Below are 12417 nucleotides of genomic sequence, written 5' to 3' on the forward strand. Positions count from 1 at the left end.
TGTGTATTATCAAAATATTATAATTTGGCAAATGAGATTGCTTAATAATGAAGAAAGCCTCTCATTAAAATAGCTGCCAGATTTAAGTCATTGATTTATAAAGCTGATTATTCAGCGCCCGTCTTGTGTGGAATTATATTCTCTTTTATATATTCTCTTTTATTCCACTTTTCAGTGATTTAACATATGATATAAGTGACATGGCATACAATGTAGTTAATAATATAAATAATACATGTTCCAAAAGTACATTACTTATACATATTATATAGTTGTATGATTAAAAATGTTTCAGTTTTGCAGAGTTTACACGTGTATTCGGGTTGAAATTGTCTGTAAACTAAGGCCTTGGTTGCACTAATGGCGTGAATGATTTCCGTGCGTGACTGTGCATTCAACTAAAGAATGGATGGGGCAATAGACTCATGGACGCTTTGGAATCTTCGGAAATCCTCGTCAGAGTTGGTTCTTCTTCGCCACTGAGTTTTGTGATACAGTGATAATGTTCGATTGACTATTTGTTTCCACTTACTTTTACTTGGGAATATGGATGTTTTAAGGTACACATTCAAAGACCCAATCAGTTCGTATTTTTGCAAAAGTGAAATTATGTCCGGAATGTAGCCTGTCTGATGTTGAAATCCCTTTGCTATGTATAGGTTCAGTCTATAGTTGAATTTCTGACGAGTTAGCAATGAGGTGGGCATAGTACAAAGTTTTTGCAGGAATATGAGTTTACGTTTATGGATGTCGTATTCCATTGTGTACCAGCCTAGCATGCTTAGGGCCATATCCGTGCGTGTCGATGTCGGTAAATGTTGAATTCGTTTAGCTGCTAGGCGCTTGAATCTTTCTAATCGCATTGATGTAGCGGAAACGTTGGACCATAATTCTGCGCCGTACAGTGCTGTGGGTATGCTGACTTTTGTCACGAGAGAGGCTATTGTCAAAGGGTTAACATCGCCCTCGGATTTTTCATTTGAAAGTACACTGAAAAGGGAGGAGTATCCTTTTCGTAGACGATTGTAAATAGTTTCACTGCAACTTAAATTATATCTCAAGTTCACACCGAGGTGTTTAGCAGAGTGTACGCTGACCAGTGTTTGCTGCCCAAATGGTACTGTTGTTTCACGAGGACTGTTTTTCTGGAATATAACGAGTTGGCATTTACTGAAATTAAATTCATAGCCCCATTTGTTGGCGTATTCAAGGACAACAGCGAGTTGATTTTCAAGAGACATTTTGTTCGGGCAAAGTAGAGTTAGATCATCGGCGAGAGTGGGGTTCCCACAGGGGATATCATGCAGTGTTAAACCATGGCCATTATTTTCAAGGATGTTCAGTATTTCATCAATGAAGAGGAGATAACTCCATGTTGATATTATTCCGCCTTGCCGTACACTTTGAAGAACAGGAAAGGTTTCGGATAGGACTCCATTTGCAAGAACACATCCTTTAAGAGATGAATATATAATAACCATCAGCCTCAGGAAAATGCCTTTTAGACCAAGTGATTTCATTTTCATAATTATGGCACTGTGCCGAACGGAATCAAATGCACCCTTGGTGTCCAGTAGGGCACAGTAAACACTTGATCCGAGCTCCAGTCTATTCGCAACTGCTTCTTGTACGTTGAACGATGTTGTTACGGGCCCGATATGCTTTTGGTATGCATTTTGTTGTTTATTAGGGAAGTCGATGCCACTGTCAGCACACCATGTATTCAAACGGCTATGGATGACATTTTCAAATAGCTTGTATAGCACCGGCAATAAAGAAATAGGTCTGTAGCTACTTGGGAAGGACCTTGGTTTTACCTCTTTGTGAACTGGGATAATGATACCAAGTTTGCATTCTTCCGGAACGTAAGCACATTTGATCATTAGCGTGAATAGTCGTGCAATATATGCCCGCAGAATTTTACCGCCGTATTTTATGTGCTCCGGCGTTACTTTGTCATATCCGGGGGCTTTTCTCATCTTCATTTTTCTAAAAGCATTATTTAACTCATCGATCTGTACGTTTTCTGTTAAATTTGGGTCGAACTCATAGTCATTCGATTGCATGAATGCATTAACATCAGAATCTAATTTGTTCAGAAATTCGTTGTCGAAATGTGGTGCACTCTTAGGTTTGAAAGTTTGTGAGTAGTAGTCACGAAAAGCATTTGATATTTGGTGTGGGTGCCTAAATGAGATACCATTTATAGCTAGCTCATTTATTGGATTCGATCTAGAAGTACGTTTCGTCTTTACTAAATACCAAAATAGACGCATGTCGCACTCCGCAGCCTCGTTTAAGTCATTATAAAACTTTTCATTGCAATTGTATATAGCAGCCTTTGGGGTGTTGATGAATGCTCGTTTTGCCGATTTGTAACTGACATATAGTGGAGTATCACGCTCTCTGGGTTTTCCTGCAGAACACCATTTTTTCGTTCATCTTTTTGGATCATATGCGCGCATTTTACATCACTAGTCCAATAAGGCTTAGCATGCATGTTATATTTTGACATGGGCAAGTTTGATTCAGCACATTCTAACATTGATCTAATTATATGATCATAGAGTGAGTGTATATCAGTATTACACAACCGTATACTATCAAGACTAAGTTTGCACAGTTTGTTAGCAAGAGCGACTGCGTATGAATTAAAATGTTGATCTGTACATTTGTTCCATGCAATTAATAGTTTATCAGACAAAATGAAGTGATATAACGGAAAACAGACAGTGGTGACTATGGGTAAGTAATCGGATACAACACAACAATCATCGTTAACAATACAGCTATCTAACACAATATCTAACTGCGATTTACATAATACAACATAATCTAGAATTCTTTTACTCGGCCTAAATGTGAAATTTACTCCTCTGTTTAAACACGACGAAAGTTCGTTGTCAGATAAAAAGTTATTAAATGCAGTTGACCTTCTGTCATTAATATCAGTCAGTTGCACATTAGCATCTCCACATAATATTATAAAACCGTCATTAGAATACATGTCATAAATACTTTGTAGTTCGGTTAAGCATTCTTTATAATCATCAAATGTATAATTTGCCGATGGTAGATACATGCATAATAAATAGATAGGTGTAACAATAGTGGACTCTACACTTGTTAATTTAATGCCAGTCAAGCGAGTGAATTTAATGTTTCTAAGTTCTTGCACAGCAAAAGAGAGAGATTTCTTAAACATTATGCTCACACCTCCTTTACCACATTTAACGTTTAAGTCAACTTGTTCACAGACACAGATAGATCTATATGATGAGTGTAGTGTATTTAAGAATGAAGCACTGGGTGACTTAAGTTTGTGCTCTGAGATGCATGCGATGTCGAATGTCGTAAGTGTCTTTAAGTAGATTGTACAACAACAATAACAAATATCACTAACATAAAACTGATCAGACACTCTAAGATTTCTAATCTTTCCATTTAATAAACAAAAGCAATTCGATTAACATCATGCTAAACGTTTAAATACACTACGTTTTGAAAAAGAAACAGGTATAGGGGTTAGATTATTTGATACTGCGCAAAAACGAAGTCGGTGAGGTACCCTTTTTTTGATATCAGGCGATTTGTAATAACACATTGAATACATGTATTTGAAAAAATCAAAAATTGAACGAGCAGTTTTTTTCAAGAATTAAAGAAAGGCGCACTTTTTTCAGCGAAACACGACGCCGTTTTTCCCGCGAAAAATGACGTTATAGAAGAATTTAGAATAAATAACGTAAAACAAGAGAAAGAAAATATATGTGCGTGAACGTTTCCACAAGACGCACTTGATGTTGAAATTTCATAGCGGTAAACGAAGAATTGATGAAAATATCGGTTATTGTAGCAGGAACGCAAAAATATGACAGACGTCTCAAAATTGACGGCAGTGGTATATTTTAAAGACTCGTAGATTCGAAACTGTTCCGATTATTGAAAAAGTAAAAACAGCCCTAACTGGGCATATGCTCTTCTATTCGTATACCAATTTTCAGACAGTAACTCGAAAAAAAAATCATAGTCGCGTTCCACCTTAAATTAATTGTGCACGTAAAAGAGAAGATATTTATTGTAACATCAAAGAATGTTCGCATCTGAATATTTAGATGTTTCTGATACCTGAAGCCGACTGTTTCCTCTAAAACAAATCGCGAGCACACAGAAAATGCACTTGACAGTAATCGAAATGGTCATAGTTCATGGCATGCATGAAGCAATTAATCGGATTAAATGCATGCATGGACTAAAAGTCAGCTTTTTTTCAATCAGCGTACGATTACCCTATGAAATGTAAGTTTCAAGTCAAAGTTTGCTTGTGTTTTTTAGCTTCAATGGGTAATGTTCCACACAAAGTGCGTGGAAGTGCGGCCCAAACGTGTGTACGTGTACGTCTTGACTGTGAGTTGTACACCATACAGGTAGCATAGTGTGTACGTGTACGTCTTGACTGTGAGTTGTACAACATACAGGTCGCGAAGTATGTACGTGTGCATGGTGTGTACATGTACGTCTTGACTGTGAGTTGTACACCATACTGGAAGCAAAGTGTGTATGTGTGCATAGTGTGTACATGTACGTATTGACTGTGAGTCTACACCATACTGGAAGCGAAGTGTGTATATGTGCATGGTGTGTACGTGTACGTCTTGACTGTGAGTTGTACACGACACAGTTAGCGTAGTGTGCACGTGTCCATAGTGTGTACGTGTACGTATTGACTGTGAGTTATACATCACACATGTAGCGAAGTGTGTACATTTGCATAGTATGTACGTGTATGTCTTGAATGTGAGTTGTACACCATACAGGTAGCGAAGTGTGTACGTGTCCATAGTGTGTACGTGTACGCATTGACTGTGAATTATACATCATACAGGTAGCGAAGTGTGTACGCGTAAGTCTTGACTATGAGTTGTACACCATACTGGAAGCGAAGTGTGTATGTGTGCATAGTGTGTTCATGTACGTCTTGACTGTGAGTTGTGCACCATACAGGTAGCGAGGTGTGTACGTGTGCATCGTTTGTTCTTGTACGTCTTGACTGTGAGTTGTACACCGTATACGTAGAGTAGTGTGTACGTGTGCTTGCTGTGTATGTGTACGTCTTGACTGTGAGTTGTACACCATACTGGTATCGTAGTGTGTACGTGTCCATAGTGTGTACGTGTGCATAGTATGTACGTGTACGTCTTAACTGTGAGTTGTACACCATACAGGTAGCGAAGTGTGTACGTGTCCATAGTGTGTACGTGTACGCATTGACTGTGAGTTATACATCATACAGGTAGCGAAGTGTGTACGCGTAAGTCTTGACTGTGAGTTGTGCACCATACAGGTAGCGAAGTGTGTATGTGTGCATGTAGTGTACGCGTACGTCTTGACTGTGTGTAGTACACCACACAGGTAGCGAAGTGTGTACGCGTAGGTATTGACTGTGAGTTGTGCACCATACAGGTAGCGTAGTGTGTACGTGTGCATAGTGTGTGCATAGTGTGTTCATGTACGTCTTGACTGTGAGTTGTACACCATACAGGTAGCGTAGTGTGTACGTGTGCATGGTGTGTACGTTTACGTCTTAACCGTGAGTTATACAACATACAGGTAGCGTAGTGTGTACGTGTGCATGGTTTGTACGTGTATGTCTTAACTGTGAGTTGTACACCATACAGGTAGCGAAGTGTTTACTTGTGTGTAGTATGTACGTGTACGTCTTGACTATGAGTTGTACACCATACAGGTAGCGAAGTGTGTACGTGTGCATGGTGTTTATGTGTACGTCTTGACTGTAAGTTGTACACCATACAGGTAGCGAAGTGTGTACGTGTGCATGGTGTGTATGTCTTGACTATGAGTTGTACACCATACAGGTAGCGAAGTGTGTACGTGTGCATGGTGTTTATGTGTACGTCTTGACTGTAAGTTGTACACCATACTGGTAGTGTAGTGTGTACGTGTGCATGGTTTGTACGTGTACATTGTTTGTTGTCCCGTTGTTATTGAAAGAGACTCGTTCATCGGAAATATTGATGTAACAAACAGTATACATGGACTCAACGGGAATGGCCATTAGTTTATAAAATCACGAGTGTCAGCGAAGTTGATTATCACACGTATATCGAACACTAAATGTAAACTCTATTGAAACATTAAGGGGTGCATGGCAACACGTACAAGTTACAAGTTATGTTTGGTAATTAGCAATTTTTTGTCTAAAAGTCTTTGAAATAAGAAAGAATAATGCCTAATTGTTTTATTCATGAATTGTCACCAAAAACAAGACGAGCTGTATATGTCTTTGTATTTCCTTTTTACATGTTTGTTTGTTTTGTTTCCTGTTGTTGTTTTATCACACATGATGTATCTCCAATCTATTGGTATTAGGTTCCTTTATAAACGGCAATACTGCTTCTATTTTCATGTCTTATTATACTTTCCGCAATTTTCAAGGTTTATGTGTTAAATAATATATTTAACATTCTCACTTTCAACTTGGTTGATGTTTTCCTTTTTTTGTTTTCCTTTTTTTTCTTTTGTTCTTTCCATTTTTGAGAAATTTCTGGAAAATCTGTCAATGATACAAAAATCATTTAAAACGTGTTATACATGAAACTATATATATTTTGATTGTTTATGTGTGTGTGTGTATTCCATATTTATGTTTATATTTGTGTAATGTGACGATGAGCTGTATATGCTTAAGTCAAAAATAAATTTTCTGTTCTGTTCTGTTCTGGTAACATATCTAATATTTAGCACAAAACACACGTATAAAATGATTTTGAACATAGTTATGTGTGTCATGAATAAAGGTATCAAGTAGGTAAAGCATTTGCAAGGAAATTACCTGTTAAAGTCATTTTATGTTTTCCCTTAACTAAATAAGAAATGGACAGTTCTTTGTTTCATTTCGCGCACGTATACTTTATGTTCCACCAGACGTTACTGTCTAATTGACCATCCTCTACGTACACAACAGGTGCGCAATACGAGCGGAATGTGGTCACGTGGAGGCAACTGCACGAGAACTCGTTCAACGTCGCCAGGGCGCTTCTAAAACTCGGTAAGAACATCCAAAGTAAAACATGTGTTTCTTTCTGATTAATTCAGTTTGCATATATATAAACGTTAAATGTATATAATATGTTCTTTGATTGTTTGTTTCTCTACAGCTTTTTTGGATTATAAATGTCATAAAACCTTTTTACGCAGTTGACACATTCTTAAGTGTTATAATCCTTTCTTTTAACACAAATTTTCAGGCCTTAGAAAGGGCGAGTGCGTAGCGATCAATCTCCGTAGCTGCCCGGAGTGGGTGTACCTCACTTTCGGATGTATGGTGGCCGGGCTACGCCCTGCTTGTCTTTCATTCACATACACAGACGGAAGTGACGTCGTAGCAACCATGGAACGTCTCCAGACATGCGCACTGCTTGTGATGGATCCGGGGGAGAACGGAGAGAAATGGAGCGTCTTAGAACCGCTGTTGGACAGTCATAGCAACGATGCATCAGCTAAAAGTTCACGTATGCCCTATCTCAGATATTTACTCGGCCACGAGGACAGTACAAACATCTTAAGTAACGTTAAGAACTTAACTGATTTACTTTACACCGATTCGAGCGACATGACGTTACCGGAAATAAGCGAGGACGACATAGCGCTGTTACTGCAGACATCTGGAAGTACAGGCGTCCCAAAACTGGCGGCTCACACACACCGTTCAATTCTCACACCGCGTTACCTCCATCCAGAAACAATAATGTTCGACAGGTGGGTGGCTTAAATGAGAGTAGATATATGTTTATTCAAATGTGTAGTACACGTTCAGTTACGTGAGTACGCCAAGCCAGCTGCCAAGGGCAAGGGCTTGTCTAATACATTAAAAAAGGATCGTTGTCATTTAAAATGATTAAAACATGACTATTTTTATAATACAGTTTAGACTTATTTGCGCTGACTTTGCTCGCATAAAACCATAAATAACTTTGCTTTGCGCTTTTCACAACAATTAAAATAATATGCGAAATTAAACAATGTTTTTAAATGTTGAAACGTTTGTGCTTTAATTGCTTTGTGCAATAAAACGCACCAATAGCTTTACAATATAGTAATATGAAATGTATAGCATAAGATATATAACACGCTACTTATGGGCCACTTACCATGTGTCGATAATGAGTGGACCACGGCATATACACATTTGCGGGACGAGTGACCAGTTCTTATAATGTCATTTTACCTTCACTGGTTTGTAATACTTGAGGAAGAAGTGCAAAATTTACAAATTGCTTTTAAAATTAACGCCTTCACTAGTTGGTCTGCACTATGGATGCACTGTCACGGGTACCGGACTTTATATGATCCCAACATCTCTAAAGGGAGATGAAATCTGCCAGATTTGAATCAATTTAATATTCAAATTAGATAACAGTCGAACCCCGTTGGCTCGAACTCCCAGGGTCCGGCGATAAAACCTCGAGCCTCGGAACATTCAAGCCATGCGAAAATGTTTACCTTCAGTATAAATAAATCGGTCTTAACATCAAGTTCGAGCCAACGAGGAATGTTGAACCAAGCGAGCTCGAAGCAACGAGGTTCTGTATTTCTTAAATGTTTTGGGATACACTTACCGCACCCGACCATCAAACCAGGTTTTAGTTGACGAAGCTTATACCTGAGGCCCTAAGCCAATAACAATTGGACAAATATTGAACAAAATGGTCAGAAGTGACGGTCTCAAATAACAGACCTTTTTTTCTTCTTTTACTGCATGCTTTTGAATTTCAAGCCTAGTAGAGAATATTATGCAATCTGAGCATTCTTAATCTATGGGTATTAGTTTTAAATCCAAGAAGTGTATGCCTTTTGCAGGTCGCTGAGAGTCTACTGTGACCGGCCGTTCACCTGGGTCGGGGGTTTCCCCTTCCAGGTACTCACCGGACAAACCCGCGTCACCACTTCCGGTTTCGCCTCTTCAGGCGCGGACCTAATGGACGCCACCGTCCAGATCATCCAGCGTGAGCGGTGCACCCTCATGTACGTGCTCCCGCCGTTCCTGCACGAGATGATTCGCCGGAAGGTTAGTATGATTTTCAATTATTTCTTTCAAATGCGAAGCGCTGGCGATTATGTTAATATACATAGCTTAATAACTGATATAAATATCTTTAAATGCCTTTATTAGTTAAAATTATCAGTCTCTCTATATTATGTAGTTAGGGTACTGAAATTTGGCTCTTACCTTCCCCACACCTATAAGTTTTAAAAGTTGCTTTTTACCAATGAATATTGCAGGACAAAATTCCCTCCGACTGGCCCCTGAGGTACATTCTCACTGGTGGTCAACCGATCACACGAGGTGCAGTGCAGTGTATCGGCCCGCTGTGTGACAGTGTCGTCTGCGCATACGGTGGGACGGAGTTCATAATTTGCGGCCTTGGGGTGGTCACAGATATAGAAAACTTCGTGGAGTTCTCTTGTGGTAAGGTCATCACTGGACCAGGGTTTGAATTTAAAATCGTCGATAAGGGCGGAAAAGTAGTTCCAATGAACGAGAGGGGAGAAATATTCATCCGCAGTCTGGTAATATTTAAGGAGTATTACAACGATCCTGAGAAAACGAAGGAAGTGTTCACAGATGACGGCTGGTACAAAACAGACGACTTAGGGCGGATGACGTCAGACGGCAACATCTTTGTTGAAGGCCGGAAGTCCAATATGATTATCAGCGGTGGGATGAACGTTGCCCCGGAGATCTTGGAGCGCGTTCTGAGGAACTGCCCGGGGGTCGGGGCAGCCGCGCTGGTTCCCGTCCCCGACCCGGTTTTCTACCAGGTTGTGTGCGCATACGTCATTAAACAAGATGGAAGTGACTTAACAGAGGAGACCCTTAGAAGGTTTTGTGAGGACTACCACAATGACAGACCTGGTGTGTTCACTGTTTTACCGACGTTTTACATGTTTCTGGACGAGTTTCCTCTCTTGTTGTCCGGGAAGCTTTCACGGAAAGATCTTAATAAGTTAGCCCAGGAACGCGTTATGCCCGCGTTAAAATAGACGAGCTACGCGTGCCATTGTATCACAGGGATGTTTTAGAGAAAGGAAGGGTTTAGTGAAGGAAAAGTTTTAAGTAAAACAAAACAATTTGTTATTTCATTTTATTCTTGAAAAGTAATGGACTTGATTTTTTTTTTTTAAATGGGCGACGTCAAACAATGTTCAAATTTACTTCTGATTATTTGAATGTAATTCCATGTTTTTGAAGATTAGCGGTGCTTGTTTTACTCTTTTTATTGTAACCTTCAGTAAAGTAAATGTATTAACTTCATGTTTGTATTTCTTGCCTGAGCAACATGAGTTAAACAAGCACAATTACTGTAATAATTTCTCTTATCTGAATCGTCTAAATAGAAGTCATTGTAGAACCTCAATCTAGCTTCAATATCGCGCTAATCAGAACTAATTATTTCAACGCCTTGCCATCTTTTGAATTGTTGTATGTTGAGACCAAGTGAATCAGGTAAAAATCAATCAAAGCTATAATGTGACAAATGGACATTTTAGGGATCCGACGTACAAACAGACTGCGGCCAAATATAATTATGGATATTTCTTGTTAGACATGCGCGTAGCTAGGGCCAATTTGGGATTACGAAGATCGTTGACGGAAAACGTATTGACCCCTTCACGCCCTTTCCTATAATACAAGGTCTAAAGATATATTCCAGACATCATATTTAAATACACAAATGAATACTTTAATATATTATACATTGTACCTGGTAAATACAAATGAAATACAGCACAGTAAATAAATGAAACATACCAGCGGTGTAAAAGTATTGTTTTACAACAATGCAAAAGATTAGTAGATATGAGTAAGAGTTTCCCAGATGTGACTCCAACGACTGTCAGGACAGCAATGCCAGAGAGATAGAACGGCGGGAATGTTACGGGTGATTACGTGCATAAATGTATTCTTATATTAACCAATTGAAAGTTGTTTGACCACTATAATACGCACACACTGTCCACTCTCACACATACTCCATAATAATGTACGCGCAATCTAAACGCAAGCAGGCAATGATAAATGAACATGAACGGATGAATATTATACCCTGTTACGTACAGTCAACTACGCGCTTGTAAGAGTAGGGTTTGCCTTTGCCATGTATAGAATGTGACAGAACACAAACGTTGCAAGTTAGTGCAGTATTTTGCTTATCAGTTCAACTGTCATCGTTAGTGCATGACCGATTTAAAATATTACAAGGCTATTATAAGGCCATCAAATTCTAGTATATTGTTGTATCATTTATATCGTTAAATAACATATTCTTTACCTTGCAAAGTATTATTAGTTACACTGTTATTGGCTGGGGGGTATGTGCTCTCGCATGTCGCATGGTATGAAACCACTGGGGGTGTATATCACATACCCCCCCCCAACTACTTACAGTGTAAGAATATATCTCACCGAGTACCTTTATTAATAAGATTAGATAAATATATAATGTATTTGTTATAAAAATATTCAGTGACGCTAAATATTGCCCAGTCTCAAAATTATATTTTAAGAAATACAAGAAGTTTATGTAATCAAATTTATTTGGAATAAATACAATAACAATGTAAATATAGCAAAAACATTGTTTGACAGCATATTTTTTCTCTGTAAGGTTACATTAAATTATAACTGTACAAGAAAGGTGTATCACAGTCAATAATGTAATTATAAGAAAAACAACAACAGTTAACTGTTTTTAACACTTATGTTTTAACAATTTCTTGAAGGTAACTCCTCAGCACATTTGCAGATTTCTTGCTGCATCGGAGCGTCTCTTCTGAACTTAAGTTTAAACTTTTTTGAGAGATTCGTCACTTGTTGTGCTTCCCGTACGAAATAAAGGGGCGGATTCCGGGCGGAATTGGCACGGAATCGGTGAATTCCGCCTGGAGTATGGACGGAATCATTATTCCGCCCGATATCGTTACAAGTTTCTAGTGGATTCTGGGCGTAAAAATATTGGAAGTTACAGGCGTACACAAATTACGGGCGAATTCATATACTTAACATTTGTGGAATTTCGTACTTTGTTTTTTCTACGAAACCTTTGGGACGGAATATCCTACTTAAACATTTTATTGGAGCGTAATTTCGAACTTAGCCTAATATTTTCATCTTTTGTTTAGATTTCACATAGCGAGTTAAAAGCTAAACATCTTCCATGCTTTCATCTGAACTCCATGTAATATAAAATATGCAACAAAAATAAAAAATAAAACTACAAAGGGGAGTCAAACACATAAAGGAAAAAAACATGACCCCATGATATAAATTAATACTCAGCTTTTATGAACTTTAAAGTCCACTTAAAATGTTACTTATGTCACTAATTGGGACTT

At 38.5% G+C, this 12417-nt stretch overlaps 1 protein-coding gene across 1 annotated transcript; it reads left to right on the forward strand.

The window, feature by feature from the left end:
* The first annotated feature begins 2741 nt into the window (after nucleotides 1-2741).
* On the forward strand, nucleotides 2742-10065 carry LOC128202832 (uncharacterized). Its single transcript, XM_052903986.1, has 5 exons — nucleotides 2742-2745; nucleotides 6986-7069; nucleotides 7269-7779; nucleotides 8881-9088; nucleotides 9304-10065. The coding sequence occupies exons 1-5, from the start codon at nucleotides 2742-2744 to the stop codon at nucleotides 10063-10065; spliced, it is 1569 nt and encodes a 522-aa protein (XP_052759946.1).
* Nucleotides 10066-12417: the final 2352 nt, after the last annotated feature.

Source organism: Mya arenaria, chromosome 9 (genome assembly GCF_026914265.1).
Source record: "Mya arenaria isolate MELC-2E11 chromosome 9, ASM2691426v1".
Lineage (NCBI taxonomy): Eukaryota > Metazoa > Mollusca > Bivalvia > Myida > Myidae > Mya > Mya arenaria.

Excerpts from the sequence above, each read along its gene's own strand:
- LOC128202832 (XM_052903986.1), top strand. Across the intron at positions 7,070-7,268 it reads CAGGGCGCTTCTAAAACTCG|GCCTTAGAAAGGGCGAGTGC; the intron begins GTAAGAACATCC and ends ACAAATTTTCAG. Across the intron at positions 9,089-9,303 it reads ACGAGATGATTCGCCGGAAG|GACAAAATTCCCTCCGACTG; the intron begins GTTAGTATGATT and ends TGAATATTGCAG.